The sequence below is a fragment of the Amblyomma maculatum genome, chromosome 3 (assembly GCF_055883805.1).
Source record: "Amblyomma maculatum isolate TAMU_Amacu chromosome 3, ASM5588380v1, whole genome shotgun sequence".
Lineage (NCBI taxonomy): Eukaryota > Metazoa > Arthropoda > Arachnida > Ixodida > Ixodidae > Amblyomma > Amblyomma maculatum.
Window position 1 is genome coordinate 63,825,024 of NC_139346.1, and position 18,342 is coordinate 63,843,365.

At 43.4% G+C, this 18,342-nt stretch overlaps 1 protein-coding gene across 1 annotated transcript; it reads right to left on the reverse strand.

Annotated features, from left to right (window-relative positions):
* Positions 1–9,694: 9,694 nt before the first annotated feature.
* On the reverse strand, positions 9,695–18,140 carry LOC146194874 (uncharacterized). Its single transcript, XM_084597577.1, has 2 exons — positions 17,892–18,140; positions 9,695–10,999 (listed from the first exon to the last, which is right to left on the reverse strand). Exons 1-2 carry the CDS (start codon positions 17,953–17,955, stop codon positions 9,768–9,770), a joined length of 1,296 nt encoding a protein of 431 aa, XP_084453703.1. The 5' UTR covers positions 17,956–18,140; the 3' UTR covers positions 9,695–9,767.
* Positions 18,141–18,342: the final 202 nt, after the last annotated feature.

Below are 18,342 nucleotides of genomic sequence, written 5' to 3' on the forward strand. Positions count from 1 at the left end.
GATGTGTACCGAAGGATTGATTCACGTACCCAGACGAAGGATTGGAAAATCGGCGGACGCTTAAGCTTCGCCTTTAAAAGTCCAGCGCAATAGCATTTGAAACAGAATGCTTTGAAAATGATGCATGGATCGATGGATGAATGGACGAATGAATGAATAAATGAATGAATGAATCATTGGGTGTATAAGCCTTTTGAATCACGCGACGCTCGTGCCATCTGTCGTGGCAGCGCCGTATGATCGAAGGAACTTACCAGTGAGAGCCGCATCGCAGATCGGCAAAGGGGAAATGTTCTTTGCTACTCACCTAACTGTTACTTCCGAAATTAGTTTATAATAACGCACCTAAACATTAATACCTAAAAATGAATACGTTAGGTCCACATTTATTTGGAAGGAAGCAGTGCGGTTCTGTGAATGGGTGGTAGTGTCCTCGCCTGGCATTGCAAAGTAGTCGTGTTCGACTCCGCGAGATTTAGCAAAACCTTTCTTTGTTGCTTTAATCTCTCTGATTTTAGTGCTACATCCTCAACGCTAATGCCACATTTTATGCGACGCGGGGTAAGTAAATTAACGTGCAATTGATGGTTATTAAATTTTGTTTTGTTCGATTTTGCTTCTCTAAGTGGCTAAGTTATTTATTTTCTTTTTCTACAGTAATGAGGCACACTCAATTCTTCTGAAGATATAGAGTGTGGCTCTACACTTCGCACCTCAACTGCGAAGGTTACTCAATTGCGGCTTCGAATTCAAAACCGCTGAAGTCGGCCTAGCCCGAGCGCATCTGCCCATGCAACTGCCCGCTTCTTCCTCTTCCGTAGCACTACTCGGTGACTTTCGAGAGGTCATCCCGATCATGGAAACCTAAGCTCTAAGCTGTATACCGCATGCCTAAGCAAGATGGGTGCGTCAGAAATGTTTCCGTGGCGGTTTGCTGCTAAGTCCCTCCATGTAAGAAGTGCGGGACGATCCAAGTGCATCAATCCTTCTGCGCAGGCGCCATACTGAGTCTGATCATCAAATCAATTTTGCTCCCGAAGAAGCAGCACGAAGAGAAAGCATTATCATCTTGAGACCGATATTGACTAATAGCACGAAGATCGCATAGAGAAAAAATTTCATTATGCCCGTAAAGGCAAGCTTAACAGAGCTTACTCTTGGGTAACCAGGTTTACCGGGATAAACATTGCCAGTTTCTTTTCACAAGGCATTCAATCTGGGGTACGTATGCTTGCTCTTGACGAAGCCTTTCTCATTGCTGTTCTGCGTTTCCTGTCCAATGCTCATAAAAGCCAAGTCTAGTCTTTGCACTCTAAACAGCGCTACGGAAACATAAGTCCGACAGAACAACTATAAAAGGGGCAAGTTCAGTCCAGCTTCAATCGTTCCGTTTTGAGCAACAACATTGGTATGCGTTAAACATGTTCAGAATAGATACTGAAGGCAAGGACAAATAGCGTTTGTCATTTTGTCGATTTCAGAATAATTGTCTTACCACGAATTCTAATCGGCGAACTGAAGCATTTTTCGAGTCCAAGGAGAGAGATGTCCATGAGGACTAAGCACTGTACTTTCAAAATTCATTTACAAGTTTTATACAGACTAATGAAAACAGGTACTCAGTTTTTTGGGGCACGAACACTTGGTTTCCATCATCATTTGGAAATTGTCATCTGTATTTAATAACTGAGCATACTAAACTTTAGCTCATGTACATCCCTAGGACTGCATTTTTCTTTGGGAATGGGATGATTTTACGGAGTTGCCTTCTTACTAGAGCAAAAACGTGAATTCACGTACATAAACATGCTTGTAGTTGTCGCTGTTGCATCGATGATAGTGGTAGCAGTGCTCCTTTAGTGCATAATTGGGGAAAGTGTCCCATTCGTTAGAAAAACCCAAAGAAACTGTTGTGTTGTGTTGGGTTTAATGGCGCATAAGTAACTAAGGAATTCATACGCCAAGCTTGTTTAAGTAATAGTTTGTTGTATTTGTTGGTTGTAATTGTTCTGGACTATACTGATATTACGCATATTGTTACATACTCAGTACTGATGTTGATTCTGAATACAGCGCGAAAGGAACGAAGACAGAGAGGGAACACAAAAACAACAGGACAGGTGCCTGTCCAGTTGTTTTCGTGTTCCTTCGTTCTCTTCGTCCCTTTCGCGTTGTCCTCAGAACAAAAATCAGCTACGAACAAACTAGCCCAAACCAAAGTTCTTAGCGTACTCAGCACGTAACGGGAGTGTTTATTTTTGTTTAGGCTCTGAGAGTCACTAAGGCAAGGCAGCTTCTGCTGCCTCTTCTTCACACTCCAGCTTCTTCTCCCTTCTCTTTCTGCCCCAAAACACATCACACTTCCCCCTTCGCAGAGGAAGCACCGCGGGAAAGACGTTAGAGTAAGGTGACGAGGATGGAGCCTTTTTAGCTGAGCGACATTCGCCACATGGGTTCTGCGTAAGCATCGGCCACTTTCAGTGCGGCGTAATATCAAATAATTCGTGTCATTCAGGAGCTCCAGAACAACGAAATGTCTGCGTAGTGAAACAGTAGCTTCTGGGATAAACCACGTTTGCGCAGTGGCGTCCACAGCAACACTATATTACCGGGAGCCTATAAAACATATGGGCATGGGTTCCCCTAACGCTCCTTGGAACGCTGCTGTGAGTCCAGTGTGCATAGGCGGGCAATGCGGCCAGCTTCTTCGGCTCGACCTAGAGTGGCAGCGATAGAAGGCTCGTTGTGGAGGAAGAAATGAACGGTATCGAGACAGCTCAGGAGAACAGGATCATAAAGGAGGTAAAACGGACTGCAGCCAGTCGTCCCTTGGCCAGTCGTCTCTCGTACGTAATGAAAGGGAGGACGTCATCCCAGTTCTTGGATTCAGAATTGACATAAATCGCCAACATAGTGGTCAGACGGCTGTTGATGCGTTCAACAAGCCCATTAGTTTGAGGATGGTACGGCGTTGAATGAAGGTAGTCGAAGGCACAGAGACGAGTGAGTTCATCAATTACTTCAGCTGTAACTTGGCGCCCACTCTCATTTATCACAAGTCTAGGAGGGCCGTGTCACACGACGAAAAATCGCAGAATAGATAGGGACACTTCGGAAGCAGTAGCTGAGGGTATGGCGGCTACTTCTTAATATCGAGTGAGATGATCCACACCTACCCCTATCCACCGATTACCGGTCGAAGACCGCGGAAAAGGGCCCAAGACGTCGGCGCCTTCCTGCTCAAAGGGTGCGGTCGGACGTGCAATAGGGTGTAGTTGTCCTGGTGGAAGGGAAGTAGGGAGCTTGTACTGCTGGCACTCGGCACAGCTGGCTACATAGCGCTGAGTAGGTTGACGCCTTTTCAACCTGTAAGATCGTTCCTGTGTGTTTTGGACGGTCCGGCTGACACCCAAGTAGCCCGACGTGGCATCGTTGTGCATCATTTCCAGAACGGGAATACGGAGGTTTTCCGGCACGACGATAAGAAAGCGTGCACCTCCGGGGTTGAAATTCTTCTTGTAAAGCAGGCCGGCACGAACGCAGAAACGCGCCTCTCTTGAATTATAAGCGGCAGAGAAGAGCGGTGCCAGTCTGATGGTTGCGTTGTTCTGCCTGGAACACTTGAGGGTCAAGACACGTTGCCGAGATAAGCGCCAGGTAGTCATAAAAGTTGTCACCTTCACTACCAGTTGAAAGCGGCAAGCGGGACCGACAATCAGCGTCAGCATGTTGACAGCCGCTTTTGTATGCCACAGTGAAGTTAAACGCTTGCAACCGCAATGCCCATCGAGCGAGCCGGGCGCAAGGGTCACGAAGATTTAATGATGAATGCGAGAAGCTGAAATTGGTTGCAGACGATCTGTGCCGAAATCGCAAATGGATACATGCTTAGAAAAATGACAGCCAAAATTAGGCTCTGTTTTGTGCCCAAAGATATTTTTGTCACTTTCTGGATTCGACTCGGCAGAAGGGTATGTTTCCGCTTCGAGATCACCGTCACTTAGTGCCGCCACGCAATTCAACACCCCTTTCTCGTAATGAGCGAGTATGCGACGAGGTAACACGGCTTCCCGTCTGAATAATTCAGTGTCCACAGCAAGGTTTGGCCTCTGGTCACTGAATCTTTGCAACGAGCCACCACGACTGTCTTCTTTGCACAAGTAAGTGTTGTAGGTTCCACTACGGCGTCGAAATCCTCACTCAATTTTATAGATGAAATAAGTTGCATTAATTCTCCAGACATCGAAGGTAAAACTGTAATTTCAGAAAAAGAAAGCGATCCCAAATCGTCAGATGAAGCTTCTACAAGAGCTGACATCAACGTACTATTCAGTGAGATCTGTCCATTCCGGCAACCTAACGTTACACCACACTGTTTCAAAAGTCTATACCTAGACCTAATTTATGTGTGGAACGAGGCAATGCTGTGATTTCGGTTCGAAACGATTCGCTGCCATTTACAACGTTCGCTCAGCACGCCCCCGGAGGCAACATTGATTCACCGTCAACACCATGGAATACCACAGTTTGATTCACGCTGAGCCTGACTTTAAGTCTCAAACGATTCTTAGCTCTAAAATTATAACAGACTGTTGCTCCAATGTCAGTGCCATTGTGCGAATGCCGTCAATGAATACTTCGAGTTTGTTCTCTGATATAAATACAAGCAAAGGTATTGGTAACGTTGATTTTCTGGCGACCTCACCTCCATCGAACACGCCATCTAGTTTCCCGAAGGTGATGAACAGCGGAGAGGAGACGGTAAGCGTCACTGTCTTGGGTTGTCGGCAACAAGTTGCGGTCGAAACAGGCGAGGAATTTCGCATCTGTGCCGGGCGGTAGGTATCATGAGCGTCCATAGGTGTCTGTCGGTGGTTGAAATTCCGTATTAAGGCGATCAGAAGTGTTGGGCAAAACGCGACGTTCCTATGGAAGCAGACCTCGCCGACGACAGTACCAGGAGGTGTGTCCAGTCATGAAACAGTTGTAACACACAGGTTGCGGCGCCATCGGTCATTGTAGTGGGGCCTACGGTGCTGACGTACCACCCTGCTTCTGTTAGCGATTCTTCAACCCATCCGCTGCTGGGAAGAGACTAAGCCGGCATATTGTCTGCGGTCGTCAAATCATGGCGAATTTCGAGCTGGAGTCCAGTAAGCTGACAGAATCGCGGGCTCCGCCTGCAGCTTGCAACCGTCATATAGATGTTCCTCCTGGAACGCAGAATCTTTGTTGCGCAGCAGTTCTCGAACAATCTGGCGTACAAGATCTACTATCGACTCCGGAGCAGTTACATCAATGCTCGCGACGGATGTTATGTTGGCCAGTCGCAAAAGATAGGTGTGATGCGACGCAACATGAAGCTTTCAAAGGTATGGCAGTGTCTGATTACGTCAGCAGTGGAGTTCAAACTATATTTTTGCTAATAAGGAACGGTGCATACGTCTTCAGCGATTTCTTTGAGTAAGCGTCCGACTTTATCTTCTTTAGACATCTGTCGGCTTACGATCTTGCACAAGTTCACAATGTCCTCGACTTAAGTGATGCACTTCTCGCCCGGTATCTGGGCTCGCGACAGCAACGTTTGCTCTGTACGTTTCTTTTTCGCGGATAGGTCGCCAAACGCTTCTTGATTTCTTTTGTGAGACGATCCCAACTGGTGATTCGTAATGAATATCGAACCAAATTAGTGCCGTGCAGTCCAAAAAAGACAACTTTCGCAAGTTTCACGCTTGAATACCAATGATTTTACCGGCTCACGCGTTCGTAGTTGGTCAACCACTCTTCCATGTCCTCTTCCGGTTTTGCACCAAATGTGCGCGGCTTGCGATAATGCTGCCTCTTGCTCACTGCAGCTGTTGCTCAGCCGGCGTCGCAAACTTGAGCCATATTGGAAGGTAGACGCGGTAAACCAGTGTGTCTTGGGCTTCGTCGACGACAACGGGAATGCGTGTTGATTAGCTCCGCAGGCTCCATCACAACTGTTACGGACTGAGTACGTTACGGGTATTTTTGTTTTAGTCTAGGCCCTGAGAGTTCCTAAGACAAACCAGCTTCTGCTTCTTCTTGATCACACTCCAGCCTCTTTTTTCCTATTTTCTTGACACCCGGAAGCAAGTGACAATCTTATTTTACTAATATTAGCTTCCTTTAAAAATTGTAATGCAGTAAAGTCGACAACGGCATTTTCATCTAAAACCAATGCCGGGTTAAAAGGTATCGTCCTTGTAGAACATTGTGAAATGTTTGCTCTTTAGTGTTTCACATTTCTACATTATTATAAGGCATGGGTTACAGTGAGGTCATCACTGCTTACATCGCGTATGGGTTTGTATTGTTTTATGAGTAGAAAATTAAATATGAGATGTTCGCGTCCTATACGAAGGCTGCTTACAATCTCTTCCTTAACACGTTCAAGGTGAGTACTTGATTTCCATCCTCCCAAAACAGGCTTTCTCAAACCAAGTTTGGTATTTATTGCATTATTCCAAGTGGACCGCCATTTATTTTTATGTTTACAAAGTACTCACTTAATGAAAATTTTAAATTGTAAATGTGCAATCGGTATTTTTCTCTCTCTAACTTGAGCCGCACATGCATCTACCTTCTCATTCCCTTTGATTCTTAGGTGACTTGGGAACCGACAAAGTTTTATTTTCAGTCCCTGTGCAGTAGCAGTTGCCATTTTGTGCATAATATTGGCTAATAATGGTTTAGTTGCATTTCCATGGCGAAGGACGGTGAGCACACGCACGGAATCGGATTACATGATACTGCTCTTCGAATTATCGTTTATTACTGTTTCAACAGCTGCGGATGCAGCGTAACACTCCGCAGTGAAAAAGAAGGCACACTCAGGCAACCGTACATTTTCTCTTTTATCTTCTACTATGGCAATGCCCACATAAATGCTGTTTAGTATAGTATAGAACCATTAGTATAGAATGTTTTAAAATTCTTCTATTTTTATTTGAGTGCTTGGATCTCCGGTAGTAAGTAGTGATGAGATGTTTTTCGTTGAAATTTGTAAGTGTGAAGTCGAATATATTTTGTAAATTGTACCTAGGTAGCAGAGGGTAGAGGCAATGCACAACATCAGGTCGTGTATCAACTTTGAAACGAAACAGGTGAGTCCTGACAGCTGGGGCCTTGCTATTGAACGGTGTCCCGAATAGGCATTTTGTAACGATCATGTAGCAAAGGCATTTCAGTACTGAATGCATTCTCACGATGTAAGAAAATGTGGGTGCGGTTCCTCTATACTTAAGCGATGGCTTGTTTGTTTCCACGTGAAAGATTTTTACGGGTGATGTCCTGTAGGCACCTGTTGAGAAGCGCGAACTTATGTTGGCCACTGGGTCAGATCGTTTCATACATGGGGACCTTGTAGACCCATACATTATTCATTCGTAAGCTAGGCACGAGCGCACGACAGAAGATAAATCTATAAAAGGCATGTCCTGTTCATTCCCAGTGTTTGCGTGACAGCAAATTAAGTATGTAGTACATAAATCACGAGGTTTTCTTTTTGAGCGCGTTTAAGTGAGGGAGGAAAGTCAGCTTTCAGCCGAATGTAATGCCCGGAAATTTGTGTTCGTGTTTGATTGATAGAACAGCGTCATTGAGATAAACTGTGGAATTGGTGTGCAAAGCTCGTCTGAGTGAGAACAAAGCAGCTATTGACTTTTGTGTGAAGAACCTGAAGCAGTTTCTAGCTGTCCATTTCACTACTTTATTTTTTGTAAACTGGATTTGTCCCCCGCGCGTTGATACACTAGAAAATGCATATGATATCTGTAGGTCCTCGAGATAGACTGAGTACATGATTGGCTTCGGGATTAGTTTTGCTATGGAGTTCATGTTTACTAGGAAAAGAGTAGTACTTAAAATGGCACCCCTGAGGCACACCATTTTCTTGGGTGAAGGTTTTAGACATTATGGAACCAAATAGTACTTTAGATGACTGGCTAGACTGACTTTCAGTAAACTATTTTAGCATTCTGCAGCAAAGTTCAAGCTCTCCCAATTCGCGCAAGATCCCAAACCTTCATGTGGTGTTCTAGGTTTTTTCGAAGTTAAATAAAGATAGCAAGACAGTGTCGCCTGTGTATATAGGCTCCTTTAGCTGTATTTTCGAGGCGGACAAGGGGACCAATAGTAGAACATGTTTTCTTGAACCCACACTGCTGAGTGTCAAGCAGGTTTCAGGATTTGAAAACAAACACAGTCAATTATATTCAGAATAATTTCAAACTACTTTGTGAGACAGCTGTTCATGGCTATGGGTGTACAACTAGTTGCTGAATGTGGCGACTTTCCAGGCTTGAAAAGTGGCACTAGAATGGCTTTCATCTGGGCCTTTGGGACTATTCCCGATGTCCATATTTTATGAAATAGTTTCAAAAGTATTCCTACTGATGATTCAGATATATAGGCTGACATATCGAAGTGGATTACAGCAGAGTCTGAGACAGTGTAATTTGCAACCAACGGTAATCTCTTAATGTCGTCAAATGTAATGAAACAGTGAAAAGGTTTTGTGCTACCCAATATTGAATGATTTTGTATTTTACCTGTTGATGTGTATGCTAAAAAGGAACGTGTATGATGCGCAGAACTTGAATCTGCGGCAAAGTGTTCATCCAATAGGTCTGCTGGTTCTTTTCTTATTTTTTATACCATGGCGTGGGAGCGAGGGGGGGGGGGGGACAAAAGCGTAATTGTAAAGGAGGAGATTTTTCCATCTAGTTTTTGAACCTGCTATAACATGTTTTTGGGCGTAGTGAAGCTATGTATTGAAGACTCGTTTTCTGCCATGATTCTTTTTAGCCTTTCGGCGAGTGTACCATGCCATTGCTCTAGCTTTTTTTAGTTTATGATATTCGTGCGCTGAATATTTCTGAAATACTCCTCAGGTTCGATACTGTCTTTTTGTTGTTTGTTTGCACTCCTGTGTGTACCAGACTGTATTTTTGATCCCCTGAACCCTGAGAGATAGCTGAGTGTTCCGCACAAAGAATGTGTTAAATTTTTCATTTGCTTATCCATGATGATGTCATCTGAGACGTCTGTTATGAGGTTGCTTCGGAGCAAAATGATTGCCTGTCTGAAACTGAAACTTCAAACGCCGTGGTTTTGTTAATGTGATGAATGGTGAGGAAGTTAGATTTCTTAAGAAATGTAGATGAGCACTATAAAATGGATTGTCGAAGACGCCCCATTTGAAATCGATAACAAACCGAGGGTGAACAAAACGATAAATCCAAGCAACTCATTTTTCTACTGGTAGAAGAGCAGCATGAGGGGGGGGGGGGGGGGTGCTTGCCTTTGTTTAAAAGACAAAAGGATGAAATCAAAAATATGTCCTCTGGTGTCTGTTTTTTGGCTTCTCCGTAAGGAGGAATGGGCAATAAAATCTCCGAGTAAAGGATAAGGTTTTGGTAGCTTTTCTAAATGTAGCTAAAAGATGTCCCCTGCGTGGCAACCCTACAAAGCATTTCTCTACTAATATATATGAATGCTCCTGTATAGCTTATTCCTTAAGCGCAAAATTTGGGTCCATGTCAACAAGAAAACGCGTTATCCACTGAAGTGCTTGATGTGAGAGAAATAATTCAGTTCTAGCACGTGCCGCATGTGTGATGGCTTAGTACGGCCATAGGTATTAACAAACACTGCTACATAATACTTTGTGTAAATGGTAAAAAAGCAAAGTATATACGTTTATTGAAACAGGCACAGTGATATTATAGTAGAACATCGATGAATCACCACTCGTCGATATCACTGCAACGACGGTCGTGTAGTTTTTGCTGTCCGAGCTCAAGATTAGCCTCAATGGCTACATCAATGATTCCATTGCCACGAAAGTAATCAGTAGAAATTATTGCCGCACAACGGTTGTACGCTGCTCTGAAATGCTCCGTAATTTTATGATTGATCCACTGAGCGGCCTGACGGGTTCCTGCAATGAGACTCGGAAATGAAGGAGTAAGCTCTGCCATTATAGATGTGAGCTGCCAAAACTCGTGACGACATGCTTCTGTGTCCAAGTATTTTAGGAGGTCTTTTTCGTTATGTGCGTTCGGCCATTTTTGTTCAATACCACTGCCTAAGTATTTGCCTTGAGGACCTGAATATGCTGCATTGTAAAACACCATAACGCAACCAACTGTAGAATTGGTTTTGTCGCATTTACGAAAAATGCCTTCTATGCTCATCCACTGGGCATCTTTTTCAAGAATGACATCAGCGAGAACGTTAACAATGAGTTCAACCAAGTGCTGATGCCTTGCAGAGACGTTATCGTACCGCGGATTAAATCCTACTGTAAACCGATGGAAATCCAAAAGAACAAGTTCTCCTGTTTTTTTGACGAATTCAAGTACATTTTCAAGTATTTCTTTTATTGTTGCAGGCCCTCGCCAGCTGCCATGTGTGACGTAAAAATCACCTGAATAAAACTGCACCCTCAGATCTAGGCTGCGTATTCCATAGGCTAGCTGATGACTAATGCTTTCGTATTGGTTGTAAGTGTACAACTGATGAGGATGCAGGTAACCAGTGTAGTACATTCCAGAATTGTGCGTTCCTGGAATGAGCATCTTTCTGATGCTGAGCTGAGATAATGTGCAGTTGTACGTTCGCATCCACCGAGGCCTCGGCTTGAAGCACGAAGAATACAGCACGTTCGCTTTTCCTTTGGTTCTTGCTTCACCCAGAATGAGGGCCCAGTAACCGAGGCATTCTCCTTTCATAAGGGTGGTCAAGTTGTAGTTCGGTGCTGCTATATTCGTTGAAAACCTGTCGGATCGGCGAGTAACGACCGCGAACGATAATATATCAGAATATATCACGGGAGGATTCTTCTTCGACAGCACTGCGACTGTTTTCCCGATGAGTTCTTCCGGAATGCCAAACCAGTTCATCTCAAAATATCCGTAGCTCGTCAGCCCACTATAGGAAGAAACGGTTATGTAGGTGCCAGTTTTCCTCATACCTAAAAGAAAATAGAAAAAGACATATTGTCTGGGCAGCACTGTGAAGAAATTGAAAGAATGATCAGATTTTGCTCAGATCAAGCCGCCGATTTAGCTCCCCCCCATGCATATTTGTTGATATATAAAAATTCAGCGGACAACTAAACTTCGCCTTCAACGTATGCGGGAAAGCCTTAACGCCAACCGTGTGCGTACATTCGGTTTTCTACTCGCTCAAAAATTAACGAATGATTTCGTGTCTAATTACCCCATACATACGCATTATCATATGGTTGTAAGCTAGCACAGTATCTTAGAGACCGTACAACGTAGATTACTCCAGGACTGCCGTCATAAATTCATTTCTCATTGCACTGATTATCCCCACCGCTCCGTAGTATGAAGCCACCCAGCTAGCTGTTCGTGGGCTGCATTCCCGTGATAGAGCGAAGAGGTGAATTCACGTTTATACTCTGCGCTACGAAAATTAAAAAGAATGATCCACGAATAAAATCTGGCGGCACCTCGCCCCGAGCCAGCATGCTTGCTACGCGCCGCGTATAGTTTACGCTATCATAGCGCGGTTCCTGATGGCGAATCGAAGAGCGACATTCTGTGTGCTCTCGGTCTTATCAATAAGTGGCCACGCGATTCTGTGTAATGTTGCCATATATGGCAGTACAGTAATGAAATTACTGTAATTTAATTACTTTTTCCAGTAATTTATATTGTAATGAATTACTTTTTTGGTTTGGTAATTTAGTAATATAATGAGTTACATTTTGGCAGTAATATCGAGCAAAAGTAATTATTTACTTTCGAAATTACTTTTTCTTAAACTTCAATAGACAACGAAGTAGAATGCTGCGAAAGCAGGAACGACGTGCCACAAGCCGAAGCCAGCGTTACGGATCGGCAAAACGGGACATAATTGAGCAAAACAGTGCGCCTGAGACCTCCTGTGTAGCAGTTCACAGTGCAGCTATCCCATGGCAACCTATTTCCAAGCAGCAGGAAACAAGGCGTCAAGGGAATGCCGAAGGGACATATGGTGCAAGAAGGCCGGAGTTGAAAACTAGTTGGAAGCGCGGCGTGTTGCGTCGGCTAGGGCACAGTGGTGCCTGGTTACACTAGTACCCACGGGGCGAGGGAGGGTTGGGGCGGGATAGACAGGCAGAAAGGTGCATGCCGTGAGCCGCCGTGGCGTGAGAATTAATGAGCGAAAGGTGCCGAGAACGATTCTTAGGACTACGGAAGCAATACATAGCCTAGCTTCTTCCGGACCTTCAAATGGCGGAGACAGCTCCGGGCCAGCAAGACGCTCAGTTTGCCGCTCATTTCACGACCGTTCAACCATGCTTCTGCTTTTGTTGTTGTTATTTCGTTTGTGGTTGTCTTATTTTTTCAACGTCAAGTGCTGTAGAAAAGAGGGAAGCAATAGTTCTCTGGGACGGAATTTGGCAGGAAGACCAAAGAATGTGCGTGCTTCCTGTCTGGAGAACAAGTTGTTGTTTTGTTTACCAGCTTTACTTGGTTTTTGCATAAATGAAAACTAGAAAGTTATTTCAAAGTAACTGAATTACTCAGTCGAGGTAATTGCAATGTAATTTCATTACTCTTTAGGAGCAGTAATGAGTAAATTATTTTAATTACTTTTCTGCAATATTCAACAAAGTAATTAGTAATGTAATTTAATTCCTTTTCAAAAGTAATTTTGCCATGTATGAGTGTGGCTACGCTTGTGTGCGGGCCGGGCAAATGTCTTCTACACAACGTGTAACCATTATTCTGATCATTTTTTCTTCACTAAGAACAATAACCTGCTTGTCATACACTCGAGCTTGAGTAACAGTACGATTTTCGTTCTCGAGCGTGGCTATCATTTAATTGGGCTAGAGAAGCTGTACACAGGATGTTTGGTCGCAGACCGGAATAATGGATGTTGTGACGGCTGTCATATCCTTGGAAAGCTGTTTTCGCTTTTGTTTGCTCATAAATGCGCTTTTTTTCATTACACATCCTCGTGCACTCGTTCAAGATGAAAAAAAAGTTTTGTTGAAGCGCTTGCTGTCTTGTGTCCCACCTCAGAAATTTCAGTAACACCACCACTTCATTATGATTGTTTTAAGAGAATGTTCCACAATATTTATTTGGAGTAAAATATACTAGGAAAACAGAACATAAATTAGTTCTTGTTTAGTGCATTTTTGTGACCTGTGAAGAGGAATTTGGAATCCTTTTTTTTACAGGCTATAACAGAGCTAACCCGATACTTCAAAGACTGGGCTCAAATGTGACATGTGTATTTGTCTAGGCATGACTAAACACACTTGGTGGTTTGTAATTGATAAATGACTTCACTACTGTAACACTCAGCAATGTGCAAAAGGGAAGGAGGCTGCGGGGAAGCGAGGTCCTGTGCTGAAAAGCCTCCGCTACTTTTTGAGTCGAATGCACCATCTTAGTGCGGAGATTTTTTCCTTCACAATCAATAATGCGATTATTAAAATGGACAGGTGCATCTACTGGAAGGCATTGCACGTTGAAACATGAAAGCAGGAAGCAAAGGCCAACTCTATTGCTTTAAACTTTATCATTTATCATCTCCACTGGCAGTAGAAGTTATTTTAGTCATTGTCGAACTAACGCGACAATACATATGCCTTAATAAGCGCCCTGTTTTTTCGCCGTGTCCAAAAGGTGGACTACGATTTTGCGTTATACCGTGGTGTACGTGTTAGTAAATATCTGTCGTTCACATTCAATGTGGTCGCATTATCTGCACACGGCTATAATTCAGCGTTGCCAGGTGAGTGCAAGAAAGAATTTTCCCGCCATACATGCCCAGCTGCTTAAGCCTTTTCTGCACACCATGCGCTCATGACAGATTCAAAGTTCAACACGAGCCATATGCGCGCAGCCTGACAATTCAGCATCACAACCCTGCTGAGAGGCCCATATAACAGAAAAGCCAGGTACAGACCTTGTACACGTAGCAGGATGCAGAAATTACTCTTTCATTTGGTTTATTGCCTAATCACTCCGACATCACCCTGGCTCACCTTCAGTGCCACCACTATTTTTAGGCACATAACAATATTTGCCATGCGACGAGTTCGCGTTTTGAATTCCAGTTTGTTTTCCTTTCCCTAATATTGAAAACTAAATGAAGCTAAAAACTTGAAACCGCATGAAAAAGATTCTGGCAACCGCAAAATACACAGATTAATTTCAAGAATGCGCATCTTTTTTTTGTAAGCGATCAATAGTTTTGAGTGAATTTTGAAAATCAAGGAACAAATGTAACTAATTCGGGATTCAAACTCAACATCAAAATTTCAACAGTAATAATTTAGAACATTTAGGGCAGCAACACATTCTCGCGGCAGAAGTAAGCAAGTTTTAATGACTGAAAATATCTGCCGATAACATATCTACAAAAGAGGCGAACTACAGGCTATATATTTATATGGGATCAAATCAATAAATATTTTACGTGTCTGCGGCTTTACTTTGCTCGTGTGCTTCAAGGAGCCACCTCGAGAAAAATGAACACTAAGCCCAGACTCAGTGAACCAGGACTTAGCGTTCATCTTTACGCAAGGTTGCTCCGCAGTAAGGCAGAGTAGCCCTGAAAAGGTGGCCGTCGCACAAGCGCTAGTGAAAACGTGGGCCTGCAGTTCATTCTTTTGCTATTTTCTTCCAGCATCAGTAGATAACATGGCATTCGCGTCAGTTTTCAGCGCCTCAAAACTAGAAGTGATAAACTGGAATATCGTATTTGAAACCGCGCTTCTGCTCAACTGAAAGCTTACCTTTAGTGAAATCATACCTCTTTATAGGGTAAAAAAAATCATATTAGCTCTGCATCGGAATAGATTTTTGTTGCAGGTTTTAGTTTGTACCGCTATACAATTGCTTGGCAACTCTACTGAAGAAGGGAAAAAGCAGACGCTCAAAATTTCAATTACTTTTATTTCGTACATATTACGATATAAGAATTGTGTCTACAGTGTCGTAGTGCCAAATTCTTGTCAGGCTTTAAAAGCCTGACAAGAATTTGTTCATCCGAAGGTATGTTCATCCGAAGTTATGTTCATGTGTATGTTCATCCGAAGTTAAATTCTTTGAAGAGAATAGTTAGGTAACTGCTAAGTAGCGAATAGGTTTAGTTGGTTTCCTTTCCAGATAGACGTAATGGTTAACAATCGTAACTTTCCTTTCAGAAATAAAAAGGTATTTCAAGTATTTTATTTTATACATAACTTTTCGCTTTTATTGAGATTGACGGCTAACGCTAAACGGGGTTTTGTGAACGCATGAATCTTTTTTCCTCTTGCATTCATCATCATCATCATCAGCCTGACTATACCCACTGCCAGGCGAAGGCCTCTCCCATATTTCTCCAATTAACCCGGTTCTATGCTAGCTGCATCCACTTGATCACTGAGTACTTCTTAACCTCATTAGCCCACCTAACTTTCCGCCGCCCCCTCCTACGCTTTCCTTCCCTTGCAATTCATTTTGTTACCTTAAGCGACCATCGGTTATGCTCTCTTCGCACTACATATCCTGCCCATGTCCATTTCTTCTTCTTAATTTCCACTAGAATGTCGGTAACTTGAGTTATTTCTCTAACCCACTCTGTAGGCTTCCTATCTCTTAATGTTACCCCTACCATTTTTCGTTCTATAGCCCTCTCAGCTGCCCTCAACTTAAGTAGAACTCTCTTGGTTAGCCTCCACGTTTGAGCCCCATGGGTGAGTGCAGGTAAGATGCAACTGTTATATACTTTCCTCTTTAGCGATACCGGTAAGCTGCTAGTCATAATCTGTGAGTGCTTGCCAAATGCCTTTCATCCCAATCTTATTGTTCTTGTTATTTTATTTTCATGGTTTGGATCTGCGCTTACTACCTGTCCTAAGTAGAGATATTTGCCTGTTACTTCCAGTACTTCGATAACAAACGTAAACTGCTGTTTCTTCCCGAGGCTGTTGAACATTACCTTAGTATTCTGCATATTGATTTTTAAGCCTACTTTTCTACGTTTCTTGTATAGGTCATCAATCATTATTTCAGTTCATCCCCCGAGTTACTTTGCAAGGCATTGTCATCAGCAAATCGCAGATTACTGAGGTATTCTCCGTCTACCCTTATGCCTAACTGCTCCCATTCCAAGTCTCTGAATACTTCCTCTAAGCAAGCTGTGAATAGTACCGAGGAGATTGTGTCTGCTTGCCTAACAGCTCTTTTAATGGAAATTTTGGTACCTTATTTATGCAGAACTATGGTTGTTGTGCAGCCACGATATATATCTTCCAGCACTTTCACGTACGGCTCATTCACCCCCTGATTTCGCAATGCCTGCGTCACCACCGAGGTTTTAACTGAGTCAAATGCTTTTTCGTAATCAATTAATGCTATGTATAAGAGCTGGTTATATTCCGAGCAATTTTCTACCACTTGATTGATGGTATGGATATGATCGATAGTAGAGTGCCGTTTCCGAAAACCTTCTTGATCCCCCGCCGGGGTGGCGCAGTGGTGACGGCGCTCGACTACTGTTCCCAAGGAAGCGGGATCGAATCCCGGCCTCTGCGGCCGCTTTTCGATGGAGGCGAACAGCAAGGCGCCCGTGTGCTGTGCGATGTCAGTGCACGTTAAAGACCCCAGGTGGTCGAAATTTCCAGAGTCCTCCACTACGGCGTCTCTCATAGCCTGAGTCGCTTTGGGACGTTAAACCCCACAAACCAACCAACCAAGCCTCCTTGATCCTTTGCTTCATTGCAGTGTAAGGTTATCCTGATTCCATTAGCGATTACCTTAGTAAATACCTTATACGTAACAGACAGTAAGCTAATTTGTCTGTAATTTTTAAGGTCCTTAGAGTCCCCTTTCTTATGAATGAGGGTAATGTTTGCATTATTCTATGGTTCCGGTACCATCGATGACACCAGGTACTGCATATAAGGGTTGCCAGTTTTTCTAGCACGATATCCCCTCCGTCCATGAAAAAATCTGTAGCTATCTGATCCTCTCCAGCTGATTTCCCCTTTTCATAGTTTCTTATGCTTTCTTGATCTCGTCCTTCTTCACTGGTGGAACGTCTGACTATTTTCCCCTACCGCCAATCTCATTACGGTCCTGACTATTTTGGCTACTGTAGAGATCAGTATAGAACTCCTCGGCTACTTTGACTATCTTGTCCATATTCGTGATGACGTTGCCCGCCTTGTCCCTTATCGCATACATGTGGTTTTTGCCTATGCCCAATTTGTTCTTTGCCGCTTTAAGGCTTCCGCCGTTCTTTACGGCATGCCTAATTTTCTCCGTGTTATACCTTCTTATATCGGCCATCTTGCGCTTAATGATTAACTTTGATATCTCGGCCAATTATATTTGGTCGGTTGGGTTGGAAGCTTTCATACTCTGGCGTTTCTTAATCAAATCTTTCGTCTCCTAGCTTAGACAGCTTACCAGTATACTCTCTAACTCTCGTACTGCCTACTTGTACAGCGCACTCAGTAATAATACCTCTGAAATTATTGGTAATTGCTTGTAGGGTAATGTCCTCTTGCATTATAATTCCTTATATTCAGAGAACAAAAGGCACTTTGCGCATTGGACACAATATACAGTATTGTAGAGAAAAGTAACAGATGCTCAATAACGCCGCATGATGTGCTATCGGTGACCGCAGTTCGCTAGGAAAACCAAAGTATCACTGTTATTGATATATTTTATATCATTACCTACTGACATTTTCAGCATGTATTAAGACACATTGTGTCTTGAGATTACAACGATAAAAATTTAGGAATTACGCTCACCGTTACTACTCGTGGAACAAAGCTGTCACTGAAAGCACTCAATCAAATTGGCACTTATAAAGAAGTGAAAGCTGTTCATTACCCTTGAAGGCATCGCAGTGCAGAACACCACATACAAACAGTGTTCTCATGATTGCAGAAGTCATGACCACCACTCAACGGCGCACACGTTTGATGGACGAATGGCGATTATATCTTCCCGCGTGGTAAAACGCTCAGTAAAAGGTTCAGAACAATCACGTAAAAACCGCTTCTGACACACTGGCACCCAAGAAATTTACCTCTCGCACTGAGATGCGGCATCTGTGCTTTCTGCCTTGACACGAAACCGTCAAAACCCTGATATTCTGATCTTGTGAAAGAAATTTGTCTTTACGTCACTGCTAGCATATAATGCTGGAGAACACTTGTGGCTGCCTTTTTAAACCTACCGGGCACAAACTACTGCCCTAGACACTCGTCAGTCAGCGGCGAGAAAACTTTGCGATGTATTCTTACCTTTGCGATGTATAGACCACAAAAGGACGATAGAC

Bases quoted from the DNA above. Each gene is read 5' to 3' on its own strand.
- LOC146194874 (XM_084597577.1), bottom strand. From the start codon at position 17,955: ATGACTTCTGCAATCATGAGAACACTGTTTGTATGTGGTGTTCTGCAC. The intron at 11,000-17,891 runs GTAATGAACAGC...ATTTTCTTTTAG, and splicing joins GCACTGCGATGCCTTCAAGG to GTATGAGGAAAACTGGCACC.